Source organism: Glycine max, chromosome 7 (genome assembly GCF_000004515.6).
Source record: "Glycine max cultivar Williams 82 chromosome 7, Glycine_max_v4.0, whole genome shotgun sequence".
Classification (NCBI taxonomy): Eukaryota; Viridiplantae; Streptophyta; class Magnoliopsida; order Fabales; family Fabaceae; genus Glycine; species Glycine max.
Window position 1 is genome coordinate 39,445,717 of NC_038243.2, and position 15,599 is coordinate 39,461,315.

Below are 15,599 nucleotides of genomic sequence, written 5' to 3' on the forward strand. Positions count from 1 at the left end.
AAATAAAAAACAATGTTATTATAAAATTAATGGTTTCAATATTTTTAATTAATCAACTTTATAATAATAAAAACTTCAAATAATAATGACTGGAACAGTATGAGACGATTGATGATAATTAAAGACACAAACAATATAATGAAATATATTGTTCCAGGAAAAGTGTGGCATTTAAGTGAAGATATAGTTAATATTTTTACTTTATATAAATAATTAAAGTGATATATTAAAAATAAATTAATTGTTAAAGCTTTTAGACAGTAATTTATAATATATATATATATATATATATATATATATATATATATATATATATATATATATATATATATATATATGAAGACAAAAAAAAATCACCAACTTTTAAATAATCAATTAGTTTATATTTTGAAAAAGAGTTAACATCTTTACTTCACATAATTAAAGTGCTAAGTAAAAATAAAGAGAGAAAAAGTGGAGTTACACATGTGCACATTCTCTATTATCATGTGTGTAGTATTTTTAAGAATTTAATTAAATTATCTGATAATAATATGTGTAGTGCCTTTAACTTAATTCAATTGTCTTTTAAGTTAGATGTAAAATCATATTTTTTATTTGAAAATAATATATTATATACTAAGGAAGTTTACGATAAGAATAAGAGAATGATCGATAATTTATCCAAACCTAAAACATTATATGCTAAGGTAGTAAAAAAATAAGAATAAGAGGGTTGCTAATAATTGATCCAAATGGAAGAAATTATACCATAACTTGTATAACTTATAATTGTTATATACATGTCATTGTAAGTCAGACATGCTCACATTTTAGAAAAATCATTTTAACAATGACAAACCAAAAGAGATACAATGATAATAAACACTAAATATTATAATAAGTGAAACTATTGTTGTAAAAACAGAACATTAAACCCAAATCCAATAACTCTTAGTTAACTTTTGTCACTCCAACCACTTTTCTCATTACAACATCAAAGGTAAAGAGAATTTTATCTCTCTATGTAGTTTGTTATATTTGTAGTAATGCTTCAAACCTTTTTCAATCTTCATTGTGTTCTTGTGAAATTCATAGATCAAACCTTTGCATTCAGTAATAACTCCACTCAAAAACTCTAGAATGACTAAATCAGATTTAGCTTGCCTTAAGAAATTCACAACAAATGAAATATAATTGTATTCCAAATTAAAAGTGAAAACAAAATAAGTGATGGAGACTAACCCTAAGATTTAGTCCAACACATTCCAGTGACACTAACCCTGAGATTTTTTTATTGTCATGGCATATGATAGCATGATAGAAAACTGCCTCCTAATTAGTTTAAAAGGTGATGGTGACAGCGATGGAGACATACACATTCTAGAAATATATATCAGATTTTCATTTTTGTTTCCATCAATGATTTTTGCTTGGATGACATGGTTTGCTAATCTTGTCATGCTTAGTCTTGTGCCATTACACAAATCTTCATATTGATATATATTTCTTAAAAGCATGATCAGACTTCCTACTTTAAGTTTAATTTTATGATTAGGAAGTTCATATGTCCTAATAGAGTTTAGATATTTAGGAGTAAGTGCTCTCATGCTTGGCTATGTGTTGCATTTGATTTGTCTATCATATCTAAACTTAAATATTCTTTTTCACCTCCTACATTTATTAAAAAAATGGACATATTAATGTAGAATGTTTTCTATTTGCAACACTTATTTCTAATTGAATTATGCATAAAATATAATAAATAAGTTAGTGTTAGACACTAATGATACAATAAAATCATTTATCTCATCAACAATATCAATCGTAGAAGCCAAAATAACTATACATTGCAAATACTCCTCATTCTCCTCATTATTGTATTGGTTAATTAGATGACAACAAAAATAAACGGGTGTATAAACACCCAACAATTTTGAATACAACACTCATAAAAAGAATATTAATATAGCGATCAATAAAAAAGAAAAGAAATCATATTTAATATTCTCGGAAGACAACATACCTTTTGATAGGGGAGATATTCAAAAAACTGCAACATCTAGCACAATTATTAATGAAAAAATGGATGTCCAGCAAGAATAAGATAAAATGGGCATCTTTTGCCTGCTGATCAGCCTGTTAATTCTCAAGCAACGATTGAAGATTGGGTTTTGGAAAGGGGTTTATTTAAAAGTGTGTTGCAGGAAAATGTATCCAGAGGGTCTACATTTGATGTGTAACATTTCAGATTAATCATTAGTTAAATTGAATTTGCCATTGCAAAACTGTATTCCGGGATGAAGGAAATAAAGGGAAAGTGTATTTTAGGAACCACTAGAAGACACAATGAAATCAACATACATGATGCAAAGTGGATCACATTTATTTACAGTTGCATATATTAGTATTAATTAATTTAATGATTTAGATCATAATTTTTTTTAAATTGTGAAAAAAATCCTTCCTTAGTTCCTTTTCCTCTCATGTTTCACACTTTTACCGCACGTATACCAGTAAACCCAAAACTCTCAGGTGCAAGTTCACACCTTAGAAGGACTCATCTTTTCATTTTGCCAAAGTGAAGATGAAATTCCGTACTGGAGCATGGTTGTAGTACTTATAAGAGGAACATATTTCTCTAATACATCTTAAGAGTGCGAACACCCTTTGTTTTTCTTTTTCTTTCTTATTAATCATATCACTTTAACACATCTATTTTTTCCTCTTATATTTCTTTCCCACTCCTCTCACTTTAGAGAAGCTAAATCTAACATATCCACTTATTATTTTCCTACATATAATGAGTTTCTTATATAATTGGAAGACTAAAGATTCCCTTACTCCAACTACATATATATTTAATCAAAATAAGTTAAATTTCAAATTTTGTGTAGTTGATACATAATATAATTGATAGAATTAACTTGCTCCGAGATGTGGAAGATATTTTAACTCTCTACACTCATCTGTGTGGGTGCAGATTCACAATTGCATTTGGAACCCGAGTTGTTAGAAAAGTTACACAATCTTGCCATTAGGACCTTGTTTAGCTATAGATGTTGTACATGAATTTGACAAACTGTGAACTCTATATGTAGTACATGAATTTCGCAAACTGTGAAGATGCATGGGAATGGAGTTTTTTTTTTTTTTTTTTTAACTTTTTAAAAGTCTGTGTATATGTATATTTAGAGATAAGAGGAATCGAGTTATTCTAAAGTTAATTCTAGTTATTTTTTTATTGGCACGATTCATTTTCTTGAGATTTAATGATTGTAATGAATAATTAATCTTAACCAATAAATTTTAAGAAAATAAATGATGAGAATGAGAAGTAATCTTTCAAAGTGACTCTTGGAGTAGAGTAATTAGATCTCTCTCTTTATATATATTTGTAAGTGTATATATGTGTGTATATAACTCTATTTCTTATATATTTCATTCAACTTTAGAAAATTTTATTTCCATAGATAGCTCTATATTATTAATTATCATGTATGATAAAATCAAATTTGTGAAAAAATAAATAAATTTACTCAGATTGTTTAACAATATAAGTTTCACATTGATTCCTTAATAATGAATACAGTTTTACGCTAATAAATTTAATTTAACCAATGATTAATCTCAGTCTTACAAAACAAATACAGACTCTCTCGATGCATTTCCCTTATGCGCATTTCCAAGCACATCCCTTTCCAAAACCCAATCTTCTATCATATTTTGAGAATTAACAGGCTAACCAGTAGGCAAAAGATGGCCAGCCCCCAAAACCACAGGATTGGTGAGAGACTTGTAATTTAGTACATACCCCGCAACTTCTCCATTAACCTTCCATATCTTTCTCTCAGCATTCAGAAATTCGCAATCCCTTCCCATTTCATTGTCTTCACCCAAACCTCTGTTTGAACCACACCATCCCTCAAATCATGCTGACCTTGATATAACAAAACCTTGCTCCTATTTACCAAGTATTCCACCATATATTTAACACTCTTCATCACATCAGCATGCAATGCAGCCCCGACCAAATCACTGCATATCTCATACGCAAACGATTCATCCAACCTCAAGGCCTTCTTCACCTCCCCAATGTTCAAGAATCGTTCAACCAAATCATCCTCAAAAGGAGCCTTCCTTGTATAGTCATACAAAGTAGCCAACCCTGTCATGTTTTGCAACAAATCCAAGACTTTGATTCTGGCATCCGTTACTTCACTCCAATTCCCCATTTGCGACAACCGAACAGCTTCCAATTGAGCCTTTCTCCAACTCATTTTTTTGTCTCTCATTGATCAATCCAACATAATAAGCATTCAAAGAATGAGTAGCCACTTGAGTTTCTGGGTCAGTTAAGCCATCCCCAATAGCCACACCAGTCAAATTCACTCTTTCAGAAACACTCAACTTTGCATTTTTCTTCAATATATAATACCCTATAGTAGGTACATACTTGCCAGCATAGCTTTCACTGTAATATAATGAGGGTGATGCTTGAAAACAGGGTCAAGCTGAACAAACCTAGTTATAGCAGCAAAAAGATGTTTTGCAACGGCATTTTGATCCATTGGGATCTCTTCTGGGGTTGAATGTTGGGTTTTTCGGGCTCTCTTCCTATGTGGAGTAAGGGTCCATTTTATCTCACTTATTTAAGAGGAGAGGGCTCCGATTAGGATGAGAGAAAGACTTATTTGAAAGAGAAAAACAGTTACAAAACATTGAAAGAGAAAGGAGAGGGAAAATCATTGTGATTTTCGCACACACACCAGAGAGCGTTTTTCAGATTGTAACTGCGGATTTGTTCACCGTTGGATCAGGATGATTTTTAGACAGAAGGTTCTACACACGAGATACTTCAAATTGTTTGGTTGGATTGTCAAAAGGATATCTGGAGAGAGGAATAAGTGTTTCTCATTCTTTGCTTTACATTTTGGGATTTCATCTTCTTGTCTCTATTGTAAGCATTGGTGCTCTGTTTTGATTTGGCTGTTTGTAACACGTTTTAGTGCACTTGTTGGAGACTCTGTTGTATCTTTATTAATTAGAGTGAAGTTATTTCTTTGGTCTGAACGATCCGTGTTTTTTACCCTTGCATTGAGGGATTTTTTACGTTAAACAAATTGTATTTCTTGTGTGCTCTTGATTTCTATTTTGCGTTGTATATTTTATTGGTGTTCCTCACAGGTTCTTGTAAGTTTGGGGAAATTTATTTCCGCTACCTATTATTTTGTTACTGTGTTAGTCTGTTTTTCCAATCAGAGTGGTATCAAAGTTCTTTTGTTAAGGGGTTGTTTTTCTACTTGCTTGAACGATGAAGGCACATATGAAGATGGTATCCTTAAGTGAAGCAAACTATCACTTTTGGAAGGGTAATATGAAGGATTTGCTCTTTGTGAAGAAAATGCATCTTCCGGTCTTTGGCACATAGAAGCCAAATTCTATGTCTGATGAAGAGTGGGGTTTTAAACATGAACGTGTATGTGGTTTTATTAGACACTTTGTAGATAAACCCATTTATAATCTTAGTTCTCATGAGACACATGCGAGAACTATGTGGCAAACACTTGAGTTCTTTTATGCTTCTAAATCAGGGATCAACAAATTATACCTGTTGAAGAACTTTGTTGAATTGAAGTACAAGGACGAAACTCCATTTACTAAGCACTTGAGTGAATTTCAAGGATGCTGTGATCAATTGTTAGTAGCAGGTATCAACTTTGCCTTCCTATTAATAACTCTACCTGATTCGTGTGAGACATTTTGGGTTTCCATGATTAGTGCTAGCCCCAATGGTATTGTTCATTTGCAAATGGAAAAAACTAGTGCTCTTAATGAAGAGATGAGAAGGAAGGTGCAAGGTACTTCTTCTTAGTCAAAGGTGCTTGTTACTGAAAATAGGGGGAGAAGCCAAAAGAATATGATTAAGGGTGATAGAGACGAGAACAGGAGAAAATCTAGGTCTCGATACAAGAATGTTGAGTGTCATTATTGTCACAGAACATGACATATCAAGAGGAATTGTTTTCTATGGAAGAAGAATAGTAAAGACAAGAAGGGTAAGCAAAAAGAGAAGGATCATGATGATGACCGTGTGACTACTGCTACTAGTGATGATCTTGTTATTCTCCATGACCATGATTCGCTTAATCTTGTATCTGATGAGAGCATGTAGATAATTGATAGTGATGCTACACTGCATGTTATAGCTAGGAAGGAGTTTTTCACATCTTACACTCCAGGTGATTTTGGAGTCTTGAAGATGGGTAATGATGGCGTGTCTAAGGTGATTGGTGTTGGTGATGTTTGTTTGCAAACCAACATGGGAATGCAGTTGCTACTTAGAGGAGTGAAACATGCTCCAGATGTCCATTTCAATTTGATCTTTGTGCAGGTACTTGATGATGTTGGTTATGATAACCACTTTGGTTCTAGAAAATGGAAACTCACCAAGGGTAACCTAGTTGTGGCCAAGGGGGAGAAAATTTCAAAGTTGTATTGGACGAAAGCTTTGGTTGCTAGAAACAATGTGAATGCTATGGATATGGAGACATCTTTGTGGCACTGAAGGCTTAGTCATATCAGTGACAAAGGGGCTGAATTGTTTAGCCAAGAAGGATATGCTTCCAGGATTGAAGAATGCAGATTTAGAGAAATGTTTTCATTGTATGGTTGGTAAGCAAACCAGAGTATCTTTCAAGAAGCATTCTCCCTCTAGAAAATCTGAGTTGTTTGAATTGGTGCATTTAGATGTTTGTGGCCTTTTGAAGGTGAAATCCTTTAGTGGTGTGCTTTATTTTGTTACCTTCATTGATGATTGTTCCAGGAAACTTTGGGTCTATGCTTTGAAGACAAAATGTAACATCCCATTTTTCGTAAATAAATTAAAAAGACTTTTTAGTATAAATAAATAAATAAATAAAATTTTAGAGAACGATGAGGTTTTTATAATTAAATAAATAAAGAAAAATAGTTGTAATAAAATAATGCTTTGAATATATATATATATATATATATATATATATATATATATATATATATATATATATATATATAGGAAATAAAATAGTGTTCTTTTTTATAAAATAATAAAAATAAATAAATAGAGAATATAATAAGTTGTGATTACCTACCCTAGGTATAAATAGTTATATGTTAGGTCAGTTTTCAGACCGGCGATACCTTCTCTTTTTCTCATTTTCGTTTTTCTTTCTTCTCCTCCCAAAGTCCTTTCTTTTTCCCGCATACTACCAAATCTGTCTCAGAAAAATGACGATCTCAGACTCATTTACCGTTGGATCGTCGTGAAATTTAAGCACCAGGTTTACATCTCAATTATGGACATTCTCACCGTTGAGAATTACGAAAAGATGTCGAAGCTGAGAGAAATATTGTTCGCATCGTGACTTTTTCTTTTCCCGCAGAAACCTAGAGCTGTCTCAGTGAAACTACGATCCCGAATTCTTTAACCGTTGGATTTTCACGAAATTTTGATATGTTGTTCTAAATTCAATTTTTCACATCTTCACCATTTGGGATTTGCGAGATAATATTCGTGGAGGGAGAAAAAGGAATCGCATGAAGATAGTATGAATGGAGGCTTCAATCCCTTCTCATTCTCTCTAACGTTTGGAAACCCGATCAGAGCAACCAGAGGAAAAAAATTGAGGAATCTCAGGAACTTGCTAGAGATGCCGCTATCGCTGTTGAAAGACACGTGAGCCCGCTTAGAGGTAAGAGATGAGTTATTCACAATTGAAAATTAATGAGAACATGTGTAGGGATCCTTAGAGTATCAATTGGAATAGGTGTTGGGGTGTTTCCGCAATTTTTGATTCTATCCTTATAATTATCATAATTAGTTTACCATTAATTGGTCCAACAAATCTTAATTGGGCTGATTTATGTGAGGAATTGTTAGGAGTCAGACCACAAGAAGGTGAAATTAAAGGTAGTGTGGTTAAATTAAGTTGATTGGCTCACCATTTTGCACAAATAAATAACCATGACGACGAAGAACAAGTACGAAGGTTTACCCGTGCATGGATACGAAGATTCATTGGAGGTGTCTTGTTCGTTGACAAAAGCAGTAACAAAGTTTCCCTAAGGTACCTTCAATTTTTACGTGACTTTAGAGAACACATATGCATGGGGACCTGCCGTACTTGTTTTTTTATACAGAGAGATGTGCAGTGTCACCGATTATAAAAACTAAATCAATCGAAGGTATGTGCATCTTAATACAAATGTGGGCATGGGAACGATGTATAACTTTGGCTCCAAAGAGGACTCCTCCCCTAGTAGAAAACAAACCACTCGGGCATAGGTTAGCCATTTTTAAAAGCGTCTTTCATTTCAAAAGAATAAATGATTTTAGGGTATATTAAATTTTAATCTTTGTAGGTGGCTGCGACGTGGAAATCAACATATCGACAATGATGATGTGAGAGTTTTTCGTCGCAAGTTAGATATTATGAAACATCATGAGGTAAGAACATGGTATTGTATTTGTAAAATAAAAAATAATATGTGTTATTTTACTAAAATGCTGACAACTATGTTGTTATATGCAGTTTGTGTGGGAGCCTTACACAACAACTATTATATGCAATTTGCCTCCCATTTGTGTAGTCGGAAGTGTCGCGTGGTTCGTGGTGGTGCCACTAATTTGTTTCCAAGTTATTGAGTGGCACCAATCGGATAGAGTATTGAGACAATTTGGAATGCAACAACCAATTCTAGGGTCTCCTTTGCAACCCTTGAATATTCATGGCATAACACTGAAAGACAAACATGACGAAAATTGGGGGTAATTGTTCGCCCCAATGATTGATCAGTGGAACAATCGCCATGCTTTTAGGGTCGACGCTTATCCCCGACAAGAGGGCCTATTGAGCTTTAACTCCGACTACATTGTCTGGTATAGGCGAAAAACAAAGATGTTTGTTGACCCACAAAATGCAAACACAACTACATTAGTATTTTTTTGTTTTTTAAATATTTAACTTTAAATGTTTTTTTTTAATCATGACCATTAATTTTCTGACCCTAATAATTTCAGGCTGAAGTTGCGGAGACATTACAATACATGATGTCTCCTCAAGGGAGGAATACATGGACAGTTGATGATCTTGTACCTTATGTGGAGAAAATAACGATTTTATCCGAAGAACAAAAGAGAATCACTGAATCTGTCACATGGTCCAGCATCAGAGCGTCAATTTCCAGACTCATTATGAGATAGATTATGTCCACATGACGTAACAGAGTTTGCAGAATGAAACATAGAACCACCAGCAACATCTTTTTCTATGTACAATTCTAGAACTGACATTTGTTGTTGTTGTTGAAAACTTTTGATCATAGTTTCAACATCTTCGTCATCACAAATTTGCAAGGCAACATATTTTCTTGAAACTAAAAATCTACAACTTATAGTAGAAATAATTTCATTATTTTCTAACTTTACCTTATCTCCAATTTTTTTTCAAAGCATTGAAACTAATTCCATGTTTAATCTAAATCGTCTTTTTATTGCCCTTCAAATATTAAACCATCATTCTCTTCATATACTCTTCCGTTAAAATACAACACTGTAATAATCGAATTCATGATATACCTACATGAACAAAATTAAAAATAATTAATCATAACAACAGTAGTTTTAAAATAAATAAGCGTATTTGCTTGCTTCATCTACTAACTTAAACTTAAACTTAAACTACAAATTAAAATTTCATTCTAACTTAAAAAACTAGAAGAGAATCAGGCAAATATTTGTAAGGCCTAAAAAACCATCAACAAAGGCTTCTAAATAATTAAAATAACTTCAAAGTAAAAAACCTAATTACAAAAATTAATACGCTTAAACTTCACGTTAAATTTTTTTTCTAAGAAAAACAATTATTACTTCAATTTAATATTTTGTGAATGATAAAAATAAAAAAAATCTATTTGCTTGCTCTATTAAACTTAAACTAGACATTGATACTTCATTCTAACAAAAAAATTATTACTCTAATTAAATAAGTCCATAAAAATTCCTTAACTTCAAAAATTGGAAGAGTCACCTCTAAATATTTCTAAGTCAGAAATAACATCAACAAAAGCTTATAACCAGAAGGGTCACACGTCAAATCTCTAAGCCACAAAAATCATGAACAAAGAGGCTTACAAATAATTACTAATAATAATTTTAAAATAAAAATTCTAATTCCAAAAATTACTACACTTAAACTTTACCTTCAAATTTTAGTCTAACAAAAAAAAATTATTACTTCAATTAAATATTTTGTCAATGATAAAAATAAAAAAATGTATTTGCTTGCTCTATTAAACTTAAACTAGACATTCATACTTTATTCTAAAAAAAAATTATTACTCTAATTAAATAATTTATAAAAAATTCCTCAACTTCAAAATCTGGAAGTATCACATATAAATATTCTTAAGGCTGAAATACCATCAACAAAGGCTTATAAATGGAAGGGTCACACTTAAAAAAATTCCAGTCACAAAAACCATCAAAAAATAGGCTTACAAATAATTACTGGTGATGATTTTCAAATAAAAAATCTAATTCAAAAAATTACTACACTTAAATTTCAACTTCAAATTTGATTCTAACCAAAAAATTTATTACTTCAAAATAAACAATTTGTAAATGATAAAAATTATTCAAAAATTTTAGTTGAAACAGAATGAAAGAAGGCTTCTAAAAAATTGACTCAATAAAAAATCCTTCCTTTAAAGAAATACAAAAAATCCTTACTTTAAATAAATAAATAGAACTTTGAAGATGGAATCAACAAACTTCAAACAAAACGAAACTTCAAACAAAACGTCTGCCTTTCCTTCTCTCTTCAAATTACTTTCTTTCTCTCAGGAATGTGAAATTTCAACTTATAAGGTACTTCTATTTAAAGGAAAATTACACGAAGTCTGACCATTAAAGCATGCATGTGACCCTCTGCAAGCAACACTGTATGCATGTGACCCCTGCACAGCTGCAAGCCTTAGCCTGCAAATGGCTCACCAACAGTGCCCTAGCTAGCACCTGTGTGTCTCACAGGAAGCAATGACGAGATTGATCCACGTTGGCACATGTCTCGCCATTGGTGTCGGCGGCTTGTGCATGTCTCGCCATTGGTGTTGACGGCTTGTGCACATGGAAGTTGTATCGCTGTTGGTGCTGGCGGCACCCTTGCATGGCAACCATGTCAGCACCCTTGCCAGTGGTGATGGTGGCATCCTTTGCAAAAGAGACCCCTCCGTAAATACTTTTAGAAGGGACCCTCTTTGATAAATAGTTTGTAAAATGGTCCCTCTGAAGTAAATTTACCGTATTTTTTATATTCACCTGTTTTAATAAAATTTCTCTTTATTTTTGGCTGATAAAAAAATTACTTAATAATTTTTTAGCAAACATTTTTGTTGTAATCAATTTTCAATTCAACCAACGGATAAATCTTTTTTATGCTCAGTATTATCAGATAATAGCATTTAACTGAAAAATCAAGTGATTTGGGAATTTTAAGGAAGATTTTACAAGAGGGATTATATTCTTGTAAATTTTATAAATTTATAAAAAAAAATTCTTAGAATATAATTTCATTAAAATTCAAATTACAATATTTTTTTAAAATCTAATAAATCATAAAATTTTATGTAATCTTTCAAAATCTGTAATATTTTTTATATTAAAATAAATTTTTAAAATTTTAATTTAATAAACCTTATGATTTTCTATTATTATTTTCTTGCGTTTAAATTTAAACAAATAAACTTATCATTATTTCCATTTTGTTTTATATATCGCCATCTTACCGTACGTCAGCTATCACATCCTATTTGTTATCTTAGATCTATATTGAGTACAGACTTTCTGTTGATTAAAAATATAAAATATAAAATATAAAACACTTTCCGTTACAGAACAGATTATTTGGCATAATCGAGTTCTTTTTTGTTCTAAACACGGTAATGAACAACTGTAATTTTCTTTTTAAATTGCCCCGGATTTGGACAACTAAAGGCTAAAGTTCAAGTAATTCAATCCGAATTAAATCACTTTCACCAAATTTGAATGTCATTATATCTTAAATATTTGAATACGAAATTCCAAGTACCCGAGTCTACAAATCAAGACTATTAACTCCCTACCAATTCTTCTGTATTAAAGGTCATCTACGCTTCATTTTTTTATAAGTAAGACTAAATAATAAATATAATAATTTCTATATTCGGCTTAATTATCTGACATAGATGTATCTCTTAATACATACACTTGAAATAACTTCCTACTGATTCTTCTGTATTAAGGATAATTTACACTTCATTTTTTTAAGTAAAAATAAATAATAAGTATGAAAATTTTATAATAATTTATACATTCAACCTAATTAACCGAGGTAGATCTCTCAATACATCACTTGAAATTTAATAATAAGTTTAATAATTCTTTTGATTTCTAATAATTGTAATAAATTTTATTTTTATTTTTTTATAGTTAAAATATTTTTTTTAGTTTTATAATTGAAATTTTTGAATCTTTTAATTCTTATTAATTAAAATTGTTCAATAACATTGTTATATTCAAATTCTTTAAAATTACTACTAGGTGATAAGCTGTTAAATATTTAGATAATTTTAAACTATAAGAATTAAAACAAGATATTTTAAATTTTAAAATTTAAAAGAAAAATTTATTACTTACCAAAAGAATATTTTTTTTATTAGGACGACAGAATAATTAAAGCCTGATAATAAAATAAAAACGAATAAGCCGTCAAATATTTTTAATAAAATAAAATAAAACTAACGCCGCCAACTATAACTACATAACCATCACCACACACACTTATTCACAGCAATCACAAACACAACTAAGAAACCAAACCAATCAGCGTTGTTCCAAAGAAACTCCACATGTCACGTCGCCCCCACGCGCCGCCGCCGCCCCCGCCGCCGAGGCCACTCTACAAGCAGCAGTCGTGGTCGCCGGACACGCTTCGCGACGAGGCCTGGCAGCGGCGGAAGGACAACAGCCACCACATCAGCGGCGACAACCACCGCTGCAGCCACCGGCTGAGCAAGAGCCTCTCGGAGGACGACTTGGACGAACTGAAGGCGTGCTTCGAGCTCGGGTTCGGGTTCGATTCGCCCGAAATCGACCCGAAACTATCGAACACAATCCCCGCTTTGGAGTTGTACCATGCCGTTAACAAACAGTACAATCACCACAGCTTGTCTAGGTCATCCTCTTCGTCTTCCCTTGTCTCTGACAGCGACATTGCTAGCCCCACCACTATATTCAATCCTGGTAATTCCTCTTTCAAAAATTCATAAATTTGAATTTTAATATATTAACTCTTGTTGTTGTTAATTCAATTATACTGTGATCACAATTATAATTGTACAAATTTTAAGTCGTGTGAGTTGTGGCGTAAGTGGTTAAGGATTCGGAGTTAACTCTCATCTTTTTTATGGACGCGGTTCAATCGTCGCTAGAATTGCATTTAACAGGCAATCCTCTTCAGAAAATTCCTTAGCATTAAGAGACTAGCCAGTTAAGTAGTTGCAATTGAATAAAATTGCTTACATATTAAACTTGTACATTAGTCTCTCTTTTTTATTGATATAAATCTAATGATAAGTATACGAGAATTTACAATAACTAACATATCATGTTCAATTATCTAAGTTAGATTCTTTGGTTGTATAGTAGTCTTTTAAGTATTTCATTAGGGTTCTGCTTGGTAGAATTAGGGATTTTTCCATATGACCACTTTCTCAGTAAAAAAGAAATTGTACAGATTTGATTTTGTGATTAAATTTATAAGTTTTATTTTAAGTTTGGTGTTGTCAATTTGATTAGATTTTGAGAGCATGTGGTTATAGTAATCTTTTGAGTAAGTATTTGCTGAGAGCCTTAGCATTCTACTGTAGAATTGGATATGTCTTCTTAGTTCTGATTATACTACTTTTCTCAGAAAAAATATTGTAAACATTTGATAATATGATTAAATTATTAGGTTTGTTTTAAGATGGCTGTTGTCAATTTGATTGATTTTTGAGTGAATGTGGTTATTGCGAAGGGGATGATTTGGCTGCGAAGAAGACTCGTTTGAAGCAATGGGCGCAGGTGGTTGCTTGTTCAGTGCGGGAATCTTCTTCATCTTCTTGTTCAAACCCTTCCGACCAAGTTAATTACTAGTTTTTGAATACCTCAGACATGTACCAGAAGCCCGCAGGAACAAGACCATTGTGAATTAAATTGGACTCTGATTTGTTCATAGATATTCTATGGTGGTTTCTTTTAAGTTTTTTTTTTTTATAAAAGATTTGTTATTTATGTTTCACAATTTGATGTTGACTAATGTAATATAGATGTGGCTGTGTACATTTGCGGACTCAAACATTAGTTGTGTTAATTTGAGTTCTTTTGCAAGTGGCTAGATGTCCGAGGAGGCTGAATTTAGGTTGATTGACTGGTTGGTGATTCTTTTCAATACAAATGTTAGCATTGATGTGTTTTATTGTTCATGTAATTCATATTATGTCTTGGATGTGTTTTTTCTATGTTTGGTAGATGTTCACGCAAGTCACTAACATATTAGTTGGTTGCGTTAAAAAACAAGAGAAAGGAAGATAAGGAAAAGAAAAATAGAAAAAAAAAACACTTTTTTTCTCATTTGGAATATAAAAAGTGTAGGAAAATTTTGGATGTAAATCTTAAATTAAAATCTTTTTTTCTCATATGAAAAGAGAAGGAGAGGGAAAAAAGAGAAGTATTTAGAAAGTATTGAAAGCTTTTAAAGTTTCTTTTCTTTCTTATGGAAAAAGTTTTTAAAGTTTCTATGCATTAATTAAGTGTATTTAATTTTAATACTTTCCTTTTTATTTAATGTTTTCTTCATAATTCATAAATCATAAAGTATAAAGTATGAAGATTTGAAGGAGTATATAATATTACTCTTTAGGCATAGTTTTTTTAGATAACTTTTACGGCTGTTTCGAGAATTATATTTTTTAAGAATGAATAAAATCAGTTTAATTGATCAGTAAGAATATTTACACAAGTTTTCTGGTAATCAAATAGTCATGTAATATTTTATCATATACCTTAATGTAATAATAAGAGTGTAATAAGAGTAATATGATATTTTTATTATTGTAGTAAAAGAAAAATTAAATTTGAAAAAGTAAAATTCCCAGCTCTTTTCATGAGAAAGTTTTTGTGGGAAATTATTTAAAAAATATCTCCAATTTTAAAATGGATACTAGACATGACAAACTATGATTCCTAACCTAAAATTCTCAGGAAATTAAAAATTTATCTCTTATCCAACGTCTCATAGGCTTAGTCTATTCCTTTATTGAAATGTAGATATAAAATGACATATATTGTCAAGTTATGATTGGGTCCCGTATAATTTTGTGTTGAGCAATAGCTAGAAGGAACATGGTTTTTCCTTAAGTTGTGATAGGAGGATACACATTTTTCAACTTAAAGACTCAATTTGCAATTTATCCAAAATCTTAATCTTAACTACATACATTTGCCTATAATGTTCCACATAAACTAAATTTACAAAATAATGGATGATCAATCTGCTTCT

At 31.4% G+C, this 15,599-nt stretch overlaps 1 protein-coding gene and 1 pseudogene across 1 annotated transcript; one reads left to right on the forward strand and one right to left on the reverse strand.

The window, feature by feature from the left end:
- Positions 1-3,615: 3,615 nt before the first annotated feature.
- LOC100776427 (serine carboxypeptidase-like 50) lies at positions 3,616-5,408 on the reverse strand (annotated as a pseudogene).
- Positions 5,409-12,757: 7,349 nt separating this feature from the next.
- Positions 12,758-14,516, forward strand: LOC100786207 (uncharacterized). The gene is made up of 2 exons (XM_003529365.5): positions 12,758-13,300; positions 14,076-14,516. The coding sequence occupies exons 1-2, from the start codon at positions 12,907-12,909 to the stop codon at positions 14,192-14,194; spliced, it is 513 nt and encodes a 170-aa protein (XP_003529413.1). The 5' UTR covers positions 12,758-12,906; the 3' UTR covers positions 14,195-14,516.
- Positions 14,517-15,599: the final 1,083 nt, after the last annotated feature.